This window comes from Psammomys obesus, unplaced genomic scaffold (assembly GCF_907164565.1).
Source record: "Psammomys obesus unplaced genomic scaffold, mPsaObe1.curated_primary_1811, whole genome shotgun sequence".
Lineage (NCBI taxonomy): Eukaryota > Metazoa > Chordata > Mammalia > Rodentia > Muridae > Psammomys > Psammomys obesus.
In genome coordinates, this window is record NW_026585691.1 from 3221937 (window position 1) to 3236398 (window position 14462).

General features: G+C 47.5%; 1 protein-coding gene across 1 annotated transcript; it reads left to right on the forward strand.

The window, feature by feature from the left end:
• Positions 1-1845: 1845 nt before the first annotated feature.
• Oaz2 (ornithine decarboxylase antizyme 2) lies at positions 1846-14462 on the forward strand. The gene is given in 6 exon segments (XM_055597613.1): positions 1846-2039; positions 10813-10888; positions 10890-10970; positions 11936-12111; positions 12966-13051; positions 13234-14462. Coding segments are annotated over 6 exon segments (570 nt in total). The 5' UTR covers positions 1846-2019; the 3' UTR covers positions 13365-14462.

A 14462-nucleotide genomic window follows, 5' to 3' on the forward strand; every position in this document is an offset into this window, starting at 1 on the left:
GGAACTCACCATGTAGAAGAGGCTGGCCTCGAACTCAGAGATCAGCCTGCCTCTGTCTCCCCAGTGCATGGGCCTAAAGGCATTGGTCACATCCAGCAAGGTTGAAGATTTTAAAGTGAGTCAGAGAAAGAGAACAGTTCTGAGTATCTAATGATAACCTAGACAGTTCTTTTACCACTGCAATTTTTGTTGAAAACAAACACAAACAGAAAACCTTAGTTTGATAGCTCCATCCTTCCTTCTGTAGTGTCTTGGTATCCCATGGTGTAAAAACTAAAATATTGTTTGATAGAATCCTTAGGTCCTGAGCAAATTCTGGTAGGGACACTTGTGGTTTGGGACTGTATTGAAATGGAGGTCATGGTGACCACCGCATTTTGGAATACGACATACCCATTTTCAAACTGTCTCTTCCAGTTGTTATTTTCTCTGCAGTGTCCTTCTGGCTGAGTACTTACTTCATACTGTGATGGCCTCTCTCTCTGGCCAGATTGTGACAGTCAAGGTGGGTACATCGCCTAGCTCGTTGTGGAGTATTCCTGGAGTCTCCCACCCATGCCAGACGCATGTAGTGAGTAAGTAGCTGCTTACTGAACTTTGCCTGAATGAATGGAGGATTTGAGGTGGCCATTGTGGTCTAAGAAGAGTGCATTCATTTTCTCTCTCTCTCTCTCTCTCAATGTCTCTGTCTTTCCCTGCCTCCTTCTCCCTCTGCCCTCTCTCTCTCTCTCTCTGCTTCTTCCTGTCTCTTTCTTCAGTCTTTCTCTTTGAGATAGGGTCCCACTATGTTGCATTGGCTGTCTTGGAAATTGTTTTGTACACCAAGCTGGCCTTCAACTCACAGAGCTCCACCTGCCCCTGAGTCCTGGGTGCTAAGATAAAGGGTTACACAGTCTGTTGATTTCAGTCTAAATCGACCGTGCACAGAAGGTTGAAGCGTGTGATTCTCCTGTGAGTGTGGCTGGGATTTGAAGGGTGTGTACATTACTGACTGACCTTTTGACTCAAATCTGTGATTAGAAGACCAGTCAAAACAGTGGCAGTGCCCTAGGAGCCTGGCATAATTGAAGTAGCTCGCATTGATTGTGATCAGAAGCAACTGTCAACAAGTTAGTGAGGAGCCTGTGATCATGACCTACAAAGACTTGGCTTCAGAGGACAGTGTGCTTGGTCAGTAGCTGGGGGACTAACGAGATTGTCCCCAGGACGGAGAGAGTATTTTCGCTGACAGTGAGGCTCTAGCAAGGTGGCTGTGGCGCTAAAGGTGCTTGGCTGACAGATTACTAATTTGCATTATGAATTGAAGGAAAGATCTGCCGGATTATATTCACACAGGAAGTGGTGCTAATATATGAGTAGTATTCTTAGATTTCAGATTTCGTTTAAATGAAATACATCCTCCGGGTTTACAAATAGTACCGTCTGGTTTGGCCACACACAAAAAGCATCAAGTGCCCAGTGTGGTGGGGGCGCACCTGTATTCCCAGCACCCAGTGGTAGGTTAGGAAGTGAACGCGGGAGAATCAGGGCCTCAAGGTCATCCTCCAGTGAGTTTGAGGCTAGCTTGTGTGTATCAGAAAACAAACAAACAAACAAACAAACAAACATGAAGACCGGCCACGGTCAAACCTGAGCCCCTGGCTTCCAGACTCCCTTCCACCTTCCACCATGGCTCCCGCCCCTCTCCCCAAGACGAAAGCCTGCCCCTGGTACGCCTGCGCCTAGGCGGGGCGTCGCTTTGCCCTTTGTTGTGGGCCCCAGTTTCCCAGGACACCAAGCGGCGCTGGGGTGGGGCTATGCAGATGAGGCACTCGGGGGCGGGGCGGTTGCGCGGCGGCGGCCGGGGAGGGTCAGTTGGAGGCAGGCGCTCGCTGAAGCAAGAGGAGGGCTCTCGGCCCGCGGCCTGACAGGGACTTAGCCCGCAGAGACCGGCCCGCGCGCGCGACCCCACACCCACCCACTCGTCCACCTATCCACTCCCCGCGCCGCCTCCTCCCACCCTGAGCAGAGCCACCGAGGATGATAAACACCCAGGACAGGTAACGGCCCGGCGCAGGCTCCCCGCCCCCATCCTCCCTCCGCAGCTCCAGAGGCCTCCTTCCTCCCCACTCCAGCAACTAGCCCCCGCCCCCAGGGAGCTCCATCCGCTCCCACTGGCCCCCTTCGCCACCCCTGCTGCCCCTAGTTCTAGCCCTGAGAGTGGGCCTCCTTCCGTCCTTTAGCCCCCTTCCTCCAGCCCGGCCCATCCCCCTCATCCGGGCTTCCTCCTGGCCCAAAGCCCCCCAGACCTGGACCTAGCTTTTCAGTCAGTCGCCCCTTTTCTTGAGCCCAGCGGAACGGTTCCCAGTTCCCCATACTGGGCTTTCTTCCACAGATTGCCCCAATTGCTTCTTACCTTCTCTAAATCTTTATTACTCCTCCACAAGTCACTTACTAGCGTTAAACCCGTTCTCTCGTGAAAACTGCACCCCAGCCAGGCTCCTCTCTCAGCCCTGCCCGCCTCTCCCCCAAGGCAAGCTCCCGCCGATCCCTTTACCCCTCTTCTCACCTTTCTTTGGATGCCCAGTCACCCCTTGGTCCCACTTTCCTCCTTCCCCGTCCTTCTCCAATTAGTCCCCATTTTCCTGTCTGGGAACCTCATTCCTTTTATTAACACTATGGACTCCATTTCTGCCTCCATCCTGTTTTCCCAATGATGTCGCCAACACTCTACATACTCCTACCCTTTACACACTACAAAGTCTCAGTTGGAACTCATCTCATCTTAATCCCCCATCTTTAAAATCATTACATCACCAACTTAGTCTGCCCCCTTTCCTGGGACGATCCTTAAGTGTTACCCCCTTTTAAATTTTGCTCCAGGGCCTTCAGAGCAAGACACTGGGCCTTTGGAAGTTACCTATCTCAAGACCCAATCCCAGTTTCCCCCAGGATTTGAAGAGGCCGCACATCCTTTTGAAATGGTGTGGGTTTCTTAACTTTCTTTTCTTTCTTTCTTTTTTTTTTTTTTTTTTTGGTTTTTCAAAACAAGGTTTCTCTGTGTATCCCTGACTGCCCTGGAACTCACTCTGTAGACCAGGCTGGCCTCAAATTCACAGAGATTGCCTACCTCTGCCTCCCAAATGCTAGGATTAAAAGTCTGTACCACCACCACCACCACCACCACCTGGCATATATATAAATCAAATCTATTTATTTTTCCAGACAGGGTTTCTCTGTGTGTAGCCTTGGCTGTAGACCAGGCTGGCCTTGAACTCAGATTCTCCTGCGTCTATGATTAAAGGCATGGGCCACCATGGCCTGGGCCGAGTTTCTTAACTTTCAGCCAAAGGAGGCAAAACTCATCCCTCTAGTTCCGTTCCTCTGCTTGTTTCCACTTCCCCAGTTGTTTCATATTTCTGCCCCAGACAGATGCTTTTCTCGAAACTATTCCATAGTTTTCTGACTCCTCAGGATTTGTAACACCACTTGCTTCCATTAGTAATTCAGATGTGATTCCTTACACTTACTTCCCCTGCAGGGCTCATTGCTGAACCTTCCAAAACTTCTTTGAAGCCCATTGAATCCCATACCAGATCCTTTGTCCTCACTTTGGACTTTTATGGCCTCTGACCTTGCGCAAGCAGATCCATTCCTTAAACTGTACCACAGTCCCTCCAAAACCAGACACAACTTCTTACAGAGCCACCTTTCTTGATGCTGTTCATACAGGACCCTGCCACTCATGGTTCCTCTTGGAGCTTGGGCTCCATTTTCACTGCTTGTTTAGTAGTGTCTTTTCTCCAGCTGTGCTTGCCTCACATTTCAGTTATCTTAAACCTAGCTGCTTATCAAAAAAAAAAAAAAAAAAAAAAGCCAGTTATTTGTTCTCCCACTTCACAGATACTCCAAATGGCCTAGGGTAGAGTCTGGTTAGTGGCGGGTATTTTAAGAGCTCTCCAGTTAATCTCATGTGGAGCCTGTGTTGAAAACTACTCTCACCCTAAGAAGGCCTTAGCCTTTCCCATCACATCCCTGCAGTGTCGGCCCCTCCTCTCCTGACAAAAGGCTTCATCCTCAGGGATTTCTTGGCCTGGTGGTGGTGGTGCATGCCTTTAATGGAAGCACTTGTGAGGCAGGTAATGTCTTGAGTTGAAGACTAGCCTGGTCTACAGAGCAAGTTCTGTGAGAGCCAGGGTTACACATACACAAAGAAACCTCATCTTTCAAAAAAAAAACAAAACCAACCAACCGAACAAAAAAAAGCCTCTTCTTTACCCTCATACTTTATTGCTCCATTTTTAGCCATTTTATATCCCCATTTCGTTTTTCCATATAGGAAACGCATTCACTCATTTCCTAGTTTGTTAGGGTTGTGTTAGAGCCATTATCACCAATCTACCAAACCCTCTTTGCCCACAGTCCCATCCTACTTTTTCATTTTCCTTTCAGAGACTTTCCATATAGGTCCCCCCATTGCATTCCATTCTTTGATTCCGTCTTCTTTAACCCAGTCCTTCATAGCTTAGGAGGTGCAGGTATCCTTGGATGATGCAGGGTGCAAAAGATGCTGTTGTGGTCTGGAAGGCAGTGTGTGAGGATGGAGGGCAGGGTTGGAGTATGTGACATAGATGGGGATTTACTCTGGGGTTTGGAAGTGGAGCATTTCAGCAGTCATTCTCAGGAGTCCTTTGGACTGATTGGTCTAGGTGCAAAGTCCTTCGAAGTTTGAGCCAGAGATTTGAGTATTTGAGACCAATACTAAGGTCTTTCATGAACTGAGTGTGAGCTATTTGGGTTTGAATTGTGCCCCACTTAGCCAGCGTGCTTACATGTAAAAAGAAGGGGATTGAGTTAGCTTAACTTGGAAGGTTCCTTCCAGCTGCCTTAGTGGCAAAACAGGCTTGTCTGTCTCCAGAGCCCTTGCTTTCGTGTGTTGGTAATTTGAGGGGCTTGGCTGTGTGAGGCAGGTGGAGGGAGGAGTCATACCAGGGCCTGGGCAAGAGCTGGTCCTTGGATCAGGCTCATCTCCTCTGGCCTGGGGGTGGGGTGGGGTGTAACAGTGTCTGGTTTCTTTGCTTTATGCCAATCTTGTTTTCATAGTATGCTTCCCAGACGCTTCTGCTGGCCCTTGACTTTGTGAAAGGAATCCTGTTGGAGTCTTAGCTGGGGGGTGTTCTGATAACAGCCGGATGTTCTTCCCCGGCAGTGTTGGTGTTTTTAATTCCCAGTGTTAGGGAGCTGGCTGAGAGTTTAGTTCTCATTGGGTGGGGGATGGGCTTTCCAGCTTCCCTGGCTCCAGTGAAAAATTCAGGAGAGGGAGGCCTACTTTCCTGAAAGAAATAGTTGCAGAAGAGCTGGCAGTGTTTTGAAAACAAGGCTCTTCCTTTCTAGCAGTCAGATTACTATCTCCAAAGTATCAGAATTCCTGATGGTGGGGGAGTGAAGAAGAGTTAAGTACAAGATCCCTTTATTAAGTGTTTTGAACAATAGGTTTAAACTGAAGAGGAAATCAAAATTTTGCGACCTTTCTCTGACTGGATTTGTACAGGCTGGGGACACAGGCTCTCTGTAGGGCTTCCTTGGTACTGTGTAACTGTTCAGTATGTGGAATACTGGCTTGGTTAGCCAGATCATAGTCTGTGTGATTGTGCTTTAGGGAGACACATTAGGTTCCACAGGTGTTTTGTGGGGGGTAGGAAGGGCCCACCAGCACTTCAGGAGCTACCTGCATAGTTTTTCTGTAGTGGAATTTCTGTCTCTTTCCAAATAATTTGGTTTTGGTAATTCCCCTTTCTCATCAGTTTTGCTTGTTGAGTGTGGGGCAGGAAAGAGAGAGTGACAGCTAGTGTAGTCAGAAACACCCCTAAATTGGGTTGGGCTTTAGAAAGCAATGGGGGCTAATAATAGCAATTCCCCATTCTGCCAAGAAATCCAAATTTAGCCCTAGAGCTGTGCATATAGATAAAGGAGACTAAGGAGTAGGGCAGAGGCATGTTACAAACGAGCATTTCTGGAAAACGCCATTCATTCCATTTTGAAGAACCAGTGTGCAGTGGTTAGATTTGGGAGGCTCATTGAAAGTGATAGGGCTGGGCATGGTGGCACAGGCCTTTAAACCCAGCTCCCAGGAGGCAGCAACAGACAGATCTCTTTAAGTTCCAGGCCAGCCTGGTTACAGCCAGGGCTACATGGTCAACAAGACTTCATCTGCAAACTACAACAATGGAAAAACAAAACAAAAACAACAGGAAGGAAGTTATAGAGTAGACTGTGATGGCTTAGTCGGTGAGCAAGATAGTTTTCTGCAAGCAGCAGCAGCAGCAGCAGCAGCAGCAGCAGCAGCAGCAGCGCCTTGTGTGAGAGAAGCTTTAGGAAAATTTCCTAGGCCTTTGATACTATATAAACAATGATGTAACCCTGCCCTCAGAGGGGAGGCTGGATGTGTGAAGAGCTAACAGTATAAACTACACTGAAGACTTTAAAATGTAGAAAGATCCTGAGTACGGTACAGTGTGATTGCTTAGCAGTCTCCAGCAGCCACAAGTGGCAACATGATTGTGCCTGGCACTGGCAGATGTCCCACTGTTAGTTGTGTACTTAGCAAACATCAGGGGCACAGATATTCTGGCTGCCATCAGGTAGATATTTCTTGTAGAAAATAACCAAAACCCATATTTGCTTTCGGCCTATGATTCAGAATGGTGATGTCATTTCTTACCATCATACTGATTAAGTAGACTCCCTTTGGCGCATATAAGCCCTGGTGAAGTGACTTAGTGGCTAGTCCCTGGCACCATCATGGCCTCTCTCAGATACAGAGGAACCGACAGCTGAAAATCAGTCTTTGTGGTCACCTTAGAGTGAAGGTGGCTGACACTGCCTACCTTCTTACATTCTTTTTGCTAAGTGTGCCTGCAACTCTGGACTAGTCTTGCTTTATGTAAGGATTACTCATCAGAGATATTCCTAGTCCTAGAGTACAAGCAGCTTTTCTTGCATTGAGGGTGCCCTGGGTATATTGTATGAATCAGGACATGCATGGGTCAGAAGTGAAGGAAGGAATGTAGAATACCAGGAGCGTGATCTTTGTGTCTCTTCGTTTGATACTGCCAAGGCCAGCTGATCCTCTCTGACCGGCAGTGGGAAAGGGAGCAGACCTGATGGGTGGAGCAGGCCACTGCACTGGAGTGAGAAACTGAACTATCAGAGAGTTTGAATCTAATTATTTGTTATATTAGGTTATGCTTTGAACAAACTAAAAATAAAAAAAAAGGGAAAATGACAAAGTCATCTGAAAGTTTTTTGGTTTGTTTCGAGACAGGGCCTTACACCCTTAAATTACTATGTAGCTTGGGCCAGCACTGAACTCAACACAGTCCCTTGCTTCAGCCTCCAGAGACCTGGGACTCACTTAGACAGACACATGGCCTTTTCTGGAAGTCCTCTGCCAGGTAGCTCTGGTGGAGTGGTGCACATCTGTAATCACAGCACTTGGGAGGCAGAGGTAGACAGGAGGCTCAGAAGTTCAAGGTCATCCTCATGTACTTGGTAAGTCTAAGGCCAGCAAGAGTTCAGTGAGACCCTATTTCAACACACGTACACAGGAAAAAAGGCTAATTATTTTAATTAGTAGATGCCATCAATGTCTCCAAATCTGACCGTTAACTGATAATTTTATTTAGCATTAACATTTCCCTTGTGCATGCTTGCTATACACACTGCCTGCTGTTAGTCGTCATATGAGATTGGGCTTGCTAAGGACATTTCAGACAGCAGATTTCCAGAGACCCAGGGTCTTGTGAATGCTGGGCAGGCACTCGGTCCTCACCGGTGCCGTGAACTGTCAGCAGCAGGTGACCTACAGATGGGACCTGAGATGTGTTTCCAGGTCGTTACCATCTGAGCACACAGAGGCTCTAACGTTAAGCTCTCATGTCTTGAGGTGCCTTGAATGTGGGTACCTGACCCCTTCATGTCCTGTTAGTCTCTTTGCTCTTTTCAGCAGCAGAGCTGGGTCAGCTGGACGTCTGGGTGCAGTGTAATACATTTGACTTTTCTTAACCCATCTTCTCAGTCTCTGGCCTTTTAAAAAATTACATTCATTTCTTGTGTGTGTGCGTGTTCATAGGGCCTGGAAGTCAAAGGCTTGTTCATTTTTCCATGTGGCATCGGGAATGAACTCTGGTCACAGGCTTAGTGACAAGTCTGCCTACTGAGTCTTCTCTCCTTCTGCTAGAATGAATTGAAATATTTGGTGTGGGGGACTGAGTCATTTCTGCCCTCTAGTGGAGTGACTAAATCTTTGGAAGCTGAAATAAAAACCAAACTGAGTGTGAAACCCTTTTGTATTTTTTGTGTCAGGGACTTGCCTGTAAGAAGCCACGTTCTCAGTGAAGGCGGTGGTGGTGCAGGCCTTTATTCCCAGTACCCAAGCGTTAGGGGCAGGCAATCTCCTGAGTTGAGGCCAGCCTGGTGTACAGATCTGAGTTCCAAGACAGCCAGGACTATAGAGAGAAACCTGTTGTCTCAGAAAACAAAACAAACAAAAAACCGCCCCATTCTCTTGGGCTTAAATTCTTTCAAATTCTTCTAAATTCCATTCTTAATGACACTGGCAGCTGATTTGGGAACACTAAAGTCAGTATCAGAAGAGAAGGTTGTTCCCGGGCAGTTTCATGTCCCATAATTGCTGTGTCCATCCCTCATCCCTTCAGAAATGACAATCAGGTATGTTAAAAGCAATCTGTTATTCACTTTGAGTAATTAGTCAATGCATTATAGTGGACAGTGAAGATAACCCATGATCTCATGTATACTCAGTTGTTTCTCTTAGGGAACTCAACCTGGACACATGCCACCTTCTGCAGGGTTTCTGCAACAGAACAGCAGAGTGTGTATGTGGTGATCTTGTGTGCATGGAGGAAGTGATCTGTTGTCAAGGTGTGGACTTGTTGCATTTACATGGAGATATAAGGAAACCAGAATTAATCTGTACTAATTATAGACTAGTACAGGAAAGAGGCAGGCCCCAGGGGTTATTTCTAGGAAAACAAAGAGGATCGTGTACCCATCTCTCATCACTGTATTGTGATCCTTTTTGGGGGTGGGCTTTTGTTTCTGCCATTTCTAATTGTGAATTAGGTAAGAGTTGGGATACTGGTTGGAATGTTACAGTTTAAGTTCAGTTAGTTCAGTCATATAAAATGGAATAACCCCCTTCTCAAGTAGAAGTCTGGCAGAATTCTAGAATTGTAAGGGTCTTTGTGATCTAGTTGTTTTGTGAACCCAAGCAGTTCTGCTGTACAAGATGTCTTCTTACTGTCACAGAGGGCATTTGTCCAGTCCTTGGGATAGGATCTGCTGAGCACTGTAAGCTAGCCACCAGTCAGCTAGGTTCCCCGGTGGCCCAGCCTTCCTGATGAACATCAACAACGGGTTAAGAAGGAACGCCTCTTGGATGGGGTTTGTCTTTGCATGGGGGAACTCCTGACACCCCCCCCCCCTTTCTGCCACTTTTGGACATTGTTATTCTGCTCCTTATTACTTTAGAAGGAAGTCACAATAACTGTCTAAAGTAGAAGACAGCTTCTGTCCTTGTCCAGTAGCTGTTGGTAAAACTAAGAGTTGAGAAGTATTCCCTGAGGCTTTCTAGAAGGTAGGAGGTGGGTGTATGGAATCATCTGCAGGTGTGGATGCCACCCTAAGGAGCGCCATTTCCCAAACATTTACTGTGCGTCTAGACTGCCAGGGGGAATCCCTTGAGAGACACCCTAGAGCTGAGCCATGGTGAGCCTGCACTCCTTGCCTCAGCTGATACAGGCTAGTTGGTGTTAGATGGCTAGATATTTTTAACCACAGAGGGCAGTGGAGCAGATCTGGAACCTGTCTGTGTCTGCCTGAAGATTAAAGTGGCTGCCAGCAGGACAGTGGTGGTGCACACCTGTAATCCCAGCACTCGGGAGGCAGAGGCAGGAGGAGCTCTGTGAGTTCAAGGCTAGCCTGGTCTATATAGTGAGAGCTCCAGGACAGCCAGGGCTACACCGAGAAACCCTGTCTTGAAGAAAGTGGGGGCAATTAGGGCACTCATGTACCAGGGCCTGAGAGCTCTTAAACAGTTGTAAACCACTTGATCTTTGTTTTATTCAGACCCCCAGCACAGATAGCCCTTTACTTGTGCCTATTTTGACAGTGTCAGTATTACCTAAGTTCTCAACCTGAGACGGTGGAAGGCCCAGAATCTGATGGCAGATCAGGGACAGACGCCATGATTTATTTTCATTTATAACCCTAGAGCAATTTTGGGTCTTTTTCTTTAATTGCAGCTCCTTTGCTGAGATGGAGGATGGTAAAGTGAATAGCTGGGGGGCTTCTCAGACCAGGTTGACACTTCATTTGGAGTTTAGGGATTTTACTCTGCAGGTGGCCAAGGGGGTTAAGAGACTGGTTGGGGGACTTCAAGCGAGGATGGGATAAACCCCATGTCAAGAGCTTGCTGATGTTTGATAGGTGATGCTCTGGTCACACACATCCAGCAGGATTCCTATGGTCTTCTGAGACCTTTTTTTTGAGACAGGGTTTCTCTGTGTACCCTTGGCTGTCCTGGACTCCCTTTGTAAACCAGGCTGGCTTGGAACCCAGAGAACCGCCTGCCTCTGCTCCCTGAGTGCTGGTTCCTTCGGGAACTCTGTGGCTCTTGATACAAAGTAGCATTTTTTGAAACTCAAGAAGAAACTTAAGCAGTGGGGTAGCCTTAGAATACTTGTGAAAGTAGAGGGCGGGCAGTGGGCTAAATGTGGTGGTATTTACTGTCTGCCTCTCTGTCTCTTGCAGTAGTATTTTGCCTTTGAGTAACTGTCCCCAGCTCCAGTGCTGCAGGCACATTGTTCCAGGGCCTCTGTGGTGCTCCTGATGCCCCTCACCCACTGTCGAAGATCCCCGGTGGGCGAGGGGGCGGCAGGGATCCTTCTCTCTCAGCTCTAATCTATAAGGTAAGGAGGGTTTTGGAGCAGCTTGGGTGGAGCCTCCTATATCCCACTGAGCAGCTATTCGAACGGTGCAGTTTTTCCTCAGTCTTCTCTTGGGCAGAAGTAGGTGGCTGGGGGGAAACGGGAACTGGTAACTTTTTCAGTTGAAGCTGCTGTCTACCTTATCTGGAGTCCTAGAAGGAGAATATTAGTATTGTTTATTTTTTTCCTGGTTCAAGCTTCTTCGCTGGGAATGGAAAATTAGCAGGGCATCTGAGTTCTGTTCGTAATGGCTTGACTTTAACTCCTGAGTGCTGGGGTTACAGGTGTATATGGCCATGTGTGCTATCTTTTACTTTAAAAAAAAAATTCTTAAAGGCAAGGTCTTAGGCCATACATAGTAGTTTATTCCTTTAATTCCAACACTCAGGAACAAAGGCAGGTGGATATCTAGGGTTCGTAGGCCAGCTAGGACTATATAGTAAGACACTCTCTCTAAAACAATCAACAACACAAAAGTCTTGTGTAGTCCAGGCTGGCCTTTAATTTATAGTCCTCCTGCCTCAGTCTCCAGCACAGCAATGTTGGAACTTCATTTGTTTGTGATGTTTTTCCCAGGTTAAGGAGACCTAGGTTTTAATTTCAACTTTACCTTTATTAGCTGTAGGAGCGTTGGGCGAATTACTAAATTGTTCTTGTCTTGCTATCATATTTAAAGTGAAGATATTAATACATGAATATACTTTGCACAGTGCTAAGCATTTGGCTGGTTCTTAGTAAAGATTCCCTTTCTTATCTCATTCTGGCTATGCCAACAGCAGCTACTTAGAAATGGCTAGTTAGCTCACAGGGAGGCCTGCATTTCCGACACACTCCTGACAGAGGCCACCCTGAGAACAGCCCACGGGATGCCAGCACCCCTTAGTCTAGGGAGCTTGGATGCGGCCAGTAGTGGAGATTCTGTCCCCTGCCCTAACTCTCCTCCTCAGGACGAGAAGCTCACTGTAACCCAGGACCTCCCCGTGAACGATGGAAAACCTCACATCGTCCACTTCCAGTACGAGGTCACCGAGGTGAAGGTCTCTTCCTGGGATGCAGTCCTGTCCAGCCAGAGCCTGTTTGTAGAAATCCCAGATGGATTATTAGCTGATGGGAGCAAAGAAGGGTAAGGAGCCAGTGAAGAGAATGGTTACCGGGGATAACAGCTTTATGGCGGAGTCTGTCCCTTCTCCCTTAGCTTTAGGCTCCCCAAGTCGATAATGCTCTGTTTTAAGTTATTTTTAGCCAGTAAATCAGGCCTGCTCTGGTTATAACTGAAGCAGATTGTTAGCATAGCACATTAACGAGCCACCCACCACTTAGCTAATCAGATTCCCAGCAGATGTCAGGTTCTACTTGAGCCTCCACACAAATTCCAGGGAATTTGTACAATTCAAGGAATACACAGGTAGAATAACGGGATTTCATTAGACTGGGCACTGTTCTCCGCGTAGCCCGTGTGTAAAAAGCAGTCCCAAGACAGTCTGCTGATTGACTCCAATTCTGTCTTTTGAGGCAGGCTTTTGCTGTTTAGCCCTACATGTCCTGCAACTGTGTAGATTAGACTGCCCTCTAACTCACAGAGATCCACTGCCTCTGCTTCCTGAGTGCTGGGATTAAAGGCGTGCACCACCATGCTGGCCTCACTTTGAGGAAACTGAGCTCAGAGCATTCTTGTCAGTGTAAAGACCAAATGAGCTGCTCTTGATGGCATCACACTGCTTTGTGATCGGCATTACTTTAAGACAGTATTACTTTCAAATGAAGAACTCAGTTATAGGAAGAAAGAACACCCCCCCTCCAGGATCTTTGACTTAATCTTCTCTTTGTAGGGCTCTAGGTTGGGGGTCTTCAAGTGGGGGCCTCTCTCTGGAGATTATCTTAATTTTGCTGGCACTCCAGCTCAGAAGACCCTTTTGGGGGTGGGATGGAGGAGGTCTGGGAAGGAGGCAGTGGACCTGAGCAGCTCTGTTTCTGCAGATTGCTAGCACTGCTAGAGTTTGCTGAGGAGAAGATGAAAGTGAACTACGTGTTCATCTGCTTCAGGAAGGGCCGGGAAGACAGAGGTGAGCAGCCAGAACAGTCTGGACACCCATGCAGCGGGTGTCCGCTATGTACATTCACTCTACCAGCCTAGTTGTGGCTGAGGACCTCGTACTTGCCTTGTTTGTTTGTTTGTTTGCTCGTTGCAGTCTTCCCCGGATTTGAGCTTCTCATCAGAGCCCCTTCTATGCTTTATTTTCTGCAGCTCCACTCCTGAAGACATTCAGCTTCTTGGGCTTTGAGATTGTGCGTCCAGGTCATCCCTGTGTTCCCTCTCGGCCAGATGTGATGTTCATGGTTTACCCCCTGGACCAGAACTTGTCTGATGAGGACTAATGGTCATAGAGGATGCTTTGTCCAAGAGCCACAGTGGGGGAAGAGAGAAAGTTAGGCAGCCCTGGGACAGAGGAGAGGGTTTCCGGCTGTCTAGGGAAGGACATTGAGGGGCTCAGGTTGAGGGTTGCCCATTGTGTTCTCGGAGTTGACTCGTTGAAATTGTTTTCCATAAAGAACAGTATAAGCATATTATTCACATGTAATCACCAATAGTAAATGAAGATGTTTATGAACTGGCATTTAGAAGCTTTTTAAACTGCGCTGTGATGTGCTCCATCTAGCCTAGGGGAGGACATTGCCTGGAGGGGGAGGGACTGCCTGGTCCAGGGGCAAAGCCTGGAGGGCTGGTGGGCATCACCATCAGGCTCGGCTTTCCTTGCAGTTGTTTTTTTTTTTTTTTTTTCCTTTTTTTTTTTGTTTTTTGTTTTTTGTTTTTAAAACTTAGGTATTTTCTTTCTTTGTTCCTGTCATTCAGGGGCTCCTGAGTATAGGCTTCTTAGCTTCTGGGCAGTGTCCTTAGGTTGTTTTCCACACTCCACCTCGGGCTTCTCGGCATTTTTGTGTCTGGCCTGGTGTAAGCAGGTCTGACCTCGCTTTCTTTACAGCTTAGTGTTATTCTGGCATTTGGTTAAGCTGGCTTAATCTGTTTAATGTTACCAGTGCATTTGAAATAGGGGCATTAAAATTCACCCCCCACACATACACCAGGGCTTTTTAGGGGTTCCTGGGCCTTAAGAAACTAGCCAAACTACATCTCAAGTTACCATCAGAGTTCTTGCCTCTGGGGCCCAGGCCCCAGGATCTCTTTCCTAGCGAGAGCAGAGAGGAAGAATAGCAGACTCAGGGCCTGGGGTTTGTGGGGCAATGTTCTTAGTGACTGGATGCCTCTGGCTGGCCAAGCAGAGTACTGACTGCCTCCCTAACAGGTTCCAAACAGTGCCTGGACTGCAGGTAGGGCTGGACTGCAGAAATGGCCTGCCTTCTACTGCTGTCACCAAACAGCTTGTCCTAAAGAGAAAAGAAGGGGGATCTACATTGGGTGGGTGTCAGGGAGGCAAGTGTGTTGTGTTTCTGTGTCAATAAACAGATTTAAAGTTT